The sequence below is a fragment of the Orycteropus afer genome, unplaced genomic scaffold (assembly GCF_000298275.1).
Source record: "Orycteropus afer afer isolate SDZICR_OR568_19922 unplaced genomic scaffold, OryAfe1.0 scaffold00745, whole genome shotgun sequence".
Lineage (NCBI taxonomy): Eukaryota > Metazoa > Chordata > Mammalia > Tubulidentata > Orycteropodidae > Orycteropus > Orycteropus afer.
In genome coordinates, this window is record NW_006922332.1 from 488,565 (window position 1) to 498,736 (window position 10,172).

Here is a 10,172-nt window from a genome sequence, read left to right on the forward strand (position 1 = left end):
AAAAAAAAAAAAATGCATTGACCCATGTCACTTTCATTTTGTGTATTTCAGTGTACATAAATTTTATTTCCATAAAATGCATTTAAAAGAAAAAAAAAGCTGAAAACATCAGAATTGAGTCAAGGAGAAGATGATGGGAATAGTGTGAAAGATGTTAGAAAAACTTCATTTAAAGGGTGCCCTTCCTAGTTGGGAGCCCTGGTGGCACAGTGGTTAAGCACCTGGCTGCAAACCAAAAGGTGAGTGGTTTGAACTCACCGGCTGCTCTGCTTCCATAAAGATCACAGCCTTGGAAGTCCCACAAGGCGGTTCTATTCTACCCTGTAAAACCACGATGGGTGGGAGTCAACTCAGCAGCAATGGACTGGGTTTTGGTTGACTCCCAGTTGAGAAGTCCTGGGCAGCACAGATGGTTAAGTGCACAACCACCAGCCCAAGGGCTGGTGGGTCAAGGCCACCCAGAGGCACCTTAGAAAATAGGCCTGACAATCTACTACTGAAAGGGCACAGCCCTGAAAGCTCTATGGAGCAGTTCTACTCCACATGTGTGGGGTCATAATGAGTGGGAATACATTCTATGGCAACTGACAACAACAACATTCCTGGTTGCTTACAGAGGTCCACCCTGAGAGGCACAATGAACACTTACCCCTAATGGCGGAAGTCCCTCCACGATGTTCTTCTTTCCCGAGAGGAGATCGGACACAGGCCTTTTCTTCAGAGAATCTCTTCTCACTCGGTACCTTCCTGAGGTCGTGAGGTCAGACTCTGACATAGAGGGTGTCAGCAGCCCGTCTCTCCTGGGCCGCTGGGCTTCAACCATCAGGTGAACTGGACTGACATCCCTCACCCTCTTCTCAGATTCTGTGACATGGGACTTGGGCTCGAGAATATGCAGAGGGCCCATTACTGGAGTGATGGAACTGCAGGAGTAACTCAACTGTGGCTCTTGGGAGCAGGTGCCCACAGCAGGCGGAAGCTGTCGGAGCCCGTGTGCACATGGAGAGAGTGTTGCACATGTTTTGTTTTCCTCTTCAAAATCGTCCTCTTCTTCACTGCTGTGTATCAGCATAGTAGCGTCTGAAAGGGACTTTTTATGACCATATCTCAGGCTTGCCTGCTCATCAGTGTCTTCTGGTTTTGTTCTTTCAGTGAAAACATTGGGCTGGGAGCCTGCTGAGACAGTCCGCGGCCCCACATCTGCCGCCGAGGCCGACATGGTCCTCTCCTTAAGCCTCATGCCCTCAAAGCTGTGGGTCAGCCCTGCGATTTCTATGCTGTTCCTCTTGTGTAACTGACCGTGGCGGGCCGAGGTGAGAGGCTCACTGACCTCCTGGAGAGAGTGAGCCACCGGCAAGCTGTCCTCCTGGAACGTCTGCACTGAGTGATGGACTCGCCTCGTGATGAGGTCCGGGTTGCTACTGCTGATGTAGAGGTGGCGAGACAGGTCTGGGGTACTGTTGGCAGGCCGGGGGTACTGGTAAGGAGGGGGCGGGCGATACACCTGTGTTTTCATGATGTTTGGAGTCGGGTAATCCTGGGCCTGCAGCTGCACGTTGGTCAGCTCAGGCACACTGACTGCCCCCACCACAGGCCTCCTCTCAGCAGGGTAGGGGTAGGGAGCCTGGCTGTGGAAACTGTAGTTCAAGTTGAACGGGTAGTGGGCCGACTGGGGAGAAGTGAACTGTGCATGCTCCCGAATTTCAGGCTGGCTGTAGACCAGGGCATCGGGCCTGCTGTACGCGTACGAACTGCCAATGTTGAGGTTTCGCAGCGAGTGACTCTGCCTTTCTGTGTGCATCATCCCTCTGTTGAGCTGCTTCATCACCGTCTCGTAATCCGGGGTGGGGCGGTAAGACGGGGGTATCAGGGCGCTGTGCCGATGTGACGGGACGTAATCAGGTCTCATGACGTCACTTCCAGTAATACTTGGGTTAGAGGACATAGGGGAGGGCTGCAAGTAGGGCTGGAGATTATTTAAGGAGTTAGTGCTGTGTGCACTGTAGACACTACCATTACGGATCCGACCATTGAGGTCAATCTGGGCTCTATCCAGACTTGTCTGAGAGTGACAATAGTATCCATTCTGGTTCGTCACAAAGAGGTTATCTGGAAAAAAACATATTTAAAATGTATTTTAAAAATACAAAGATAGCCTCTGAACTGTCATGGCATTCAATGTGGCTTATGAAAATCTATGAGAAAAAAGAAAAAAAATCTGAGTGACCCCGGGCCCCTCGCTTCCCAGAGCCTCAGCTTCCTCATCCATAGAACAGGGACATGGTCTGCCTTACAGATGCTAGTCAGGCTCTGTACTCAGTGAGAATTAGCCAAATCTAAGTCAAATTGCAAGAGTCCAATTCAAAACCCTGCCACAAATACTTACAGCAGCTTTATTCATAATTGCCCAAATCTGGAAGCAACCAAAACATCCTTTGACATGGATAAACAAACAGTGGCCCACCTACCCAGTGGAATATTATTCAGTGATTAAAAAGAGCTAACACTCCATGAAAAGACATGGAGGGAAATTAAATGCATATTGCCAAGTGAAATACACTAGTCTGAAAATGTCATATACTATATGATTCCAATTACGTGACATTCTGGAAAATGCAAAACCATGGGTGTAATATAAAGCTCAGTGGTTTCCAGGGGTTTGGGGTAGGGTGTGAGTGAAGAGGGAGTCGGGGATGAATAGGAGAACACAGAGCATGTTTAGGGTAGTGAAACAATTTCGTATGATACTGTAATGGTGGATAGATGACATTATACCTTTGTCAAAATCCACAGGCTTGTACTACACCAAGAATGAATCCTAGCATAAACTATGGACTCCAGTTAATCATAACATACCAACATTCATTCACTGATTGTTAACAAACACATCACACTAATGCAGTATGTTAATAATGGGGACAACTGGGGGGAGAGGGATAGTATATGGGAGCTCTCTCTACTTTCTGCTCAGTTTTCCTGTATACCTGAAACTGCTCTAAAAAATTTAAGTATATTAATTTTTTTAAATACAATTGTATTGCAAAACACTATATTTTTATGAAAATAAAAGATATGTTTTATTAGAAAGATGAAAAGGACTTTCTGAAACTCTGGGAGCTAGAGGCAGATACAGTGTTCAGGGTGTCAGGCCACTGAGTCTGCTTTCTCTCCCTGGGTGGGGATGTGGCCCATTGATGCCGAGCTGGTTCAAGAACCAACTGTCCAGAAATACTTCCTAAGTAGAATTCTAGACTGTGTGTAAGTTCTTCCAGACGGCAACAAACGCTTCAACTAGGAAAGGACAGTGATCTCTGAAAGCGCAGGTTCTGAGCTCGTCCAGGTCCACTAGCAGCTCCAGCAGCTGCACATACTGTACCATGGCCAGGCCCCTTCCCTGCCCTGGTCACCACTCTTCAGGAAGGCAGGAAATCCCTGCCCAACGGACTACCAGACTCAAGAGCTCAATCACGAGCTGAGTGAGGATGATTTCTAACACCTCACAGAAAATCAGCATCCAGTCCTTCAGGAAACCAGACAAGAGCCACTGCCATCCAGGTGATTCCAACGACACTGTAAGATAGAGCAGAACTGCCCCAAGGGTTGCCAAGGCCGTAAATCTTTACGGAAGCAGATGGCCTCATCTTTCTCCCACAGAGAAGGTGGTAGTTTTGAACAGCTGACTTTCTGGTTAGCAGCCAAATGCCTTAGCCACTACGCCACCACAGCTCCTCTTCAGAGAAGAGTTCCTTTGAAAACACAATCATTTTGTGATTCTAAAGCTCCATGGTGGTTCAAGTGACCAGTGATTATCAAAGTGACAGACCCGGTCTGGTACGCGGACTTCACTCTAACGCCCCCCACACAGCTGCCCAAAGCAGCAGGCCTCAGAATGCTGCCCTGGGCTCTTCCTGCTGCCACACAGGGCTTCCTTGTCACTGAATTTTCCCACAGTTGGAAAAGTCCACCATCTCTAAGCATCTCTGGCGTCCTTCTCCCACTCCCTGCCACCACAGCCCAGTAGCTCAGGTGCTCAGCCCAGCTCGGCAGGGCCGGACTAACCCCCACCTGCCTGGTCTCTCTGCCCCCAGGCTCCTCCCTGTACCCCAAAGCCAGCCAATCATTAGTGAGCCTGTCAGATGTAAAAGCCTACCCCTAAGAACTGAAGAAGACTCAAATATAGGCAGTGAAAAGGGAAAAGTCTGCCCCCAAATCAGCATAACTCAAGGAAGGGAGTTGGTCTGAGAAGAAGATTCACTTTCAGCTTGAGCTGCTTGATAGGGACAGAGAGGGACACATCAAGAAAAGCAGCACAGGAGACAGGGCGCTGGAGAAGCCTCAAGGGGCAGTGGGTGGGGCAGGCACATCCAGCTTTCCTCAGGAGTCAGGTGTCTTTACTTCCAGGAGCACACAGGATTACACCTCCTCACCCATGATGTAAGACACCAGCCATGTGACAGGAAACCACCAGGGAAATGGACCAGAGGGTTAGAACCGCTACCAAGCCCATGCTCTCCTTCCCCATAACACCCAACAAACCCCATTCCAGGTGGGACAGACCCCCACCCATCCACCTCGCCCAAGCCACTGAAGGAGGTTGACATGGGCAGAGCACTCTGGCCACTGCACAGTGGACAGGTGACCTATGCAAGAAGTAAACTTGGCTGTTTGAAGCCACTGAGAGTTTAACATTGTTACCACAGCCTAACCCAGTCTACCCTGACTAAATGGTAGCAGATGGACAGAGGGTGCAGGAGACAAGGGCATTCTGGAAAGGAGAGTGCCAAGGGCAAAGCTAGGAGACCACTCTCAGAGGGCATGCTCGAAAATGAGGGGGCTAGAGAGGAGGAGAACAGCAATGGGAAGAAAGACTGGAAACAGCAGGACAAGGGAAGATGGTGCAGTCTTGACCAGCAGGCCAGGGAAGTGAGCCTGGCTGCCGTGAGCCGGATGAACCAGGAGAGCAGAGACGCAGATCCCAGTTCATACGCTGCAACTACAGGGAGACGTTTACAAAGACAAAAAAAGGGGCGGGTGGACTGGATCAGGAGCGGAGGGATTGGAGATGGTACTCTGCAAGAGAGAGTCCACAAAGAACGAGAATGAGGCAATAGGATGTGTAACTGACTGGTTGTTGAGGGCAAAGACAAAAGAAAGCAAAGTTACATGCCGTTTAGAATCCAAATACCCAGGAGAGTGATGTGATTCGAAAATGAAGGAACAGGCTGATGGAAAAGAGGAATAAATTTTAATTTTCATCTGTCATCATTCTGGTCATACGTACTGGGTATTTCATATGCCAGGTACTCCATCGAGGGCTCAACATGCAGTTGTTGTTGTTAGGGGCCATAAAGTCAGCTTCAACTCACAGTGACTGTATGTACAACACAACAGAATGCTTCTTGGAGGCGAGAATGACCAGACTTCATCTCACCTACTTTGGTCATGTTGTCAGAAGGGAGCATTGCCTGGAGAAGGATATCATGCTCGGTAAAGTGGAGGGTGAACAAAAGAGGGGAAGGCCCTCAACGAGATGGATTGACACAGTGGCTGCAACAATGGGCTCAGGTATAGCAGGGATTGTGGGGCTGGCACAGGCCCAGGCAGGGTGTCGTTCTGTTGTGCACAGAGTCGCTGTGAGTCGGAGCTGACTCGACGGCACCTAACAACCAATCAACATGCAGTAGCTTCCTTAATTGTCACAACCACCCTATCAGACTGCTGGAAATGTCAGGCTGGAGCACAGAAATGAAGATGGGATGGCAAATACAGATGTGGCAGTTATCCCTGTTGAAAGCTGAAATGTGAATGAGATTTCCAGAGCAGCTTGCCATCAGAGGGAGAGGGTCACAGGCAGCCCTTTGGGGCACAGTGAAGACGGATGGTGCATGAAAAGCTGCGGTTGGAAAGGGATGGAGGATCCAGGGTACTGGGAAGAGACATTCAAGGAGAGGCTGCTTGGACCACAGGGTGAGGAGGCCTGGGTGCCGGGGCCCTCCAAGGGGGCAGCTTCCACAGAGTGGAACAGGCAGAGGAGCGAGGGGCACTCGGCGAGCAGAAGCAGCCCCCAGAGATTATTCTTCGAAGAAGGGGGTGATAAAGGAAAGGGAAAATAACTCCTGTGGCAGTATGGAGACAGAGGAGAGCAAATCTACTTGAGGATGTTTGCAGACTAAGGGAAAAGAATGAACAGCAAAGAGATGAAGGAAGCGGGGAGGAGAGCTTTGTCCTAGGAGAGGAAGGGGCTAGAATCACAGGTACAAGATAAGGGCCGGGTGCAAGGAGGAAAGGAGAGAAGTGTGAAGTAGAGACAGACATCCTGAGGTGAATCTTCTCAGAAGCCACACCCCAAAACACTGCTCCCCAACTGCCTACCTCACTGCATGCAAACAGTCATCCCTACAGATAACAGCCAGAATGAACAATGCTCTCACAGACTACCTTCAGGTCCCTCCACTCACCACTGCCTAAAAATGTCCCCTGTAAGACCACTAGACAGCTCTAATCTCCAAACATCCTCTTCCTAATGCTGTGCCACGGTATTCACCATCCCCCAGAACCAGGAGCAGCAATTCCAGACAAGCACGTGCCCTCCACCCCTTCCCGATGGAATCCACCCATCTCTCCAAGTCCACCTCACCTTCCTCCAGAAAGCTCTCTCAGTCTCCCGGTCGTAAGAGCCTCTCTTGCATTGCAAGGAATGGCAATCACTCACTCTCTCATCAAACCCATCATGCTCTCTTTGTATTCAAGTTATTTGTGTACTTGTCTTATCCCCTCGACTAAGATTCTAAGCTTCTTAAGATGTGGAATCACTCATCTGCACAAACCTCCCTGGCCTTCAGTAGAGCCTTGTATACTGAGGACAGAGTCATTGTTTGTTAAATGAATGCCTGAGATTCAGCATCGGGGGTGTTGTCCCGCATATAGCTCCCTAGATGGGTCACTGACAATGACAGAAAGAAAATGTTCAAACCTTTACAACGAAAAGGTCTCAGGCAGGGGAAAACCAAACTGACCCTGAGACATCCTGTCAGAAAGCAAAGACACACTGGAAGACTAATGGGGCAGTGTTAGAAGGACAGCTCCCATTGCTCAAATCTGGGGTTATCTGGTGTCTAATTGTATTTTCTACACCCATCCAAGAAAGTGAGTCCAATGGCTTTTTCTTCAAAGAATCCAGGATGGCTGTAATCATGACAACAATTTTGGGGGTAACTTCAGCCAGGAAATATCCTAGCTTCATTATCTCCAAGTCTTCACAGATTTATTAATAATAATTTAATAAGGCATTTCAGAGACATTGTACTTTACCTTGGGAAGAAGTGTATGGTTCTGTAAAATGTCCATTGTAATGCAGCTGGGGTGGAGGAGGCATCACATAGGGCTGGGGTTTAGGCTAAGAAATGGGAAGTTGGAAGCAGGGTTAGAAGACATTGCCCCATACATGTGCATTATGCAATATACATCAAGTAATTCTCTGTTGGTTTCTTTCTCACCATTGAAAAGTTTTTAAAGGGGTTAAACATATTACAAGTGGAAATAAATAGTAAGATGGTGTAGTCCTTAGAGACTGGAGGAACCCCTGAGATTAGTGTCCTAAGTCACCCTTCTAACATGGAACTGAAGCCACTTCCAGAAGCTGCCTCAACCAAATAATAAACTGGGCTATAAAATAAGCAGTAACCCCCATAAGGAATTTGCTCCTGAGAACAATCAACTGTACAAGATCAAAAGGGCAACATTTGCCCAAAACCAAAGATGAGAAGGAGGGAAGGACGGGGAAACTGGAGAGAGGGAAACCCACTTCCATCGAGTCGATTCCGACTCATAGCGACCCCCATTAGGTTTCCAAAGCTGTAAATTCTTTATGGAAGTAGATTGCCTCATCTTCCTCCCATGGAGCAGCTGGTGGGTTTGAACTGCTGACCTTCTGGTTAGCAGTCAAACGGAAACAGGGAAGGCAGAATAGAAATGGGGAGAGTATTGACACATTAGGAGCTCCGGTAGCATAGTGCCTAAGGCATCTGACTGCTAACCAACCAGAAGGCTGGTGGTTCAAACCCACAAGCCACTCCTTAGAAGGAAGATTGGGTGATCTACTTCCGTAGTGATACCACCTCAGAAACCCAAGCAGGGGCCGCTATGAGTCGGATGTAACTTTTTATGGACATATTGTGGAGACAGTACCCAATGTCAGGGAACAATTTGTCTATGAATTATTGAATGGAAAATGAATTTGCTGTGTAAACTTTCAGCTAAAACACAATACAATGTTCCCAAAAAAAGTTAAGAAAAAAAAAAAGAATATTGGAAAGCAGGAACCTTGAATCTATGTAAGTGAAGGGGGTCTGTGCAAATTTTGCCTATGATTTCATGATAAACGACTAGTAATTAAAATATTATTTTCTGTGCAATGGGATTCATGAGTAAATTTCATGTCTAATATTGGTAATTTTAATATTTAAAGGAGAAAAATAGAAAATAGTATTGAAATTTCACTTTACCATTTGTATTAATTACAATGAATATAAAAAAATTTAGTTAAAAAAATTTTAGAAAAATATGCTCTAAGCCTTACCATTTCTATCATTTTCAATATTCCTTGAATGGCAATGTCAAGCCCTACACACTGATATCAAGGATAGCAGGTGACACAAGAAAGCAATCTACATCCAAAAATCTAAGAGCAAAAAAAAACAGGTACCAATTCCTTCAATTATTATATAAACCATTTGAATATAAACAGCTTGTATGTTGTTGTTGTTGTGTGCCATAGAGTCGGCCCCGACTCATAGCAACCCCTCCTTGGGTTGCCAAGGCAGTATCACTATGGAAGTAGATTGCCCAACCTTTCTTCCGAGGAGTGGCTGGTGGGTTTGAACCTCCAGCCTTCTGGTTAGCAGTCAAGTGCCTCAGGCACTATGCTACCAGAGCTCCTTCCTTTAATCTTATTAGACCAAGTTACACAGTACTTTAAATACCTACTAACATATGATTCTCTTAGCTAAGCAGTCAAAAGAGTAACATTTTTTTTGTTACTGTTCTGCAAATTTTTTTCACTCACCAGTATATCTTAGAGATCTATTTGCATACACATAGGTCCAGTTCAGTTTTGGGGTTGTTTTATTTTTTATTATTTTTATTGTGATTTGGGTGAAAGTTTATAGACCAATTTTATGTACCATACAGCAGTTCATACACATTTTGTCTCATGACATTGACTGCAATTTCCCATAATGTAACAGCTCTCTTCCCACTTCCTCCTCATAGTTACCTCTTCCCTGTGTCCTTCCCTCCATGCACTCCTGCCCCAACCCCACACAGCAGTCTCCCTGCGCATACACTGCCCTTCTGTTCTCTCATGGTTGATCTCTCCAAGGAGTGTATCTACCTGATGTAAATGTTCAGCCCATATTGGCTGGAAGTCACAAGAGTAAGTTTAATTCCAGACCTGAATTCCAGGTCTCAGGGTTTCACCAGGCCCTATGACACCAGGAAACTTGGTCTTCTTTTTTTCCAATTTCGAGTTTTGTTCCACATTGTTCTCCCACTCTATCCAGGGTCTCCTACAGAGATCCCCCTCTGAGTGGTTGACAGTTGTAGCCAGTCGTCATCTAGTTCTTCTGGTCTCATGGTTACATAGGCTGAGGACTGCACGTTCTACCAGTCCCTTGGACTAAGTCTTTCCATGTGTCTTTGATTTTCTTCATTCTTCTTTGCTCTGGATGAGGAGAGACCCATCGTTGCATCCAGATGGCCATTGCAAGCTTTTAATATCCTGGTCACTACTCACCAAAGTAGGATGTGGAACAATGTTTTGTGTAGTATCAAGCTTAATTGGCATAACATACTACACAAGAGTAACATTTTTAACATCAGATTGGACCTAATATTTAAGTATGTGCACACTACACCACAACTCCTTATAGAAATAGTCATTTCTTTGATGAAAAATGATCAACTACCAGCCCTTTTTTTTTTTTTTATCGTGATTTGGGTGAAGATTTACAGAGCTAATTCACTTTCCATACAGCAGTTCACATATACTTTGTCTCATGTCATTGACCACAGTTTACCACAATGCGACAGCTCCCCTCCCACTTCCTCCCCATAGTTACCTCTTCCCAGTGTCCATCCCTCCATATACTCCTGCCCCCTGAGCTGTCTCCCTA

The 10,172-nt window shown here is 46.6% G+C and overlaps 1 protein-coding gene across 1 annotated transcript in view; it reads right to left on the minus strand.

The window, feature by feature from the left end:
- The window catches only part of PTPN21 (protein tyrosine phosphatase non-receptor type 21), a 122,474-nt gene that overhangs the window by 15,105 nt on the left and 97,197 nt on the right, over positions 1–10,172 (minus strand). Inside the window, exons 11-12 of the mRNA XM_007957408.1 lie at positions 7,312–7,396; positions 650–2,109 (exon numbers count right to left, since the gene is read on the minus strand). Coding sequence (XP_007955599.1) covers positions 650–2,109; positions 7,312–7,396 — 1,545 coding nt within the window. The remainder of the gene's footprint in view (positions 1–649; positions 2,110–7,311; positions 7,397–10,172) is intronic.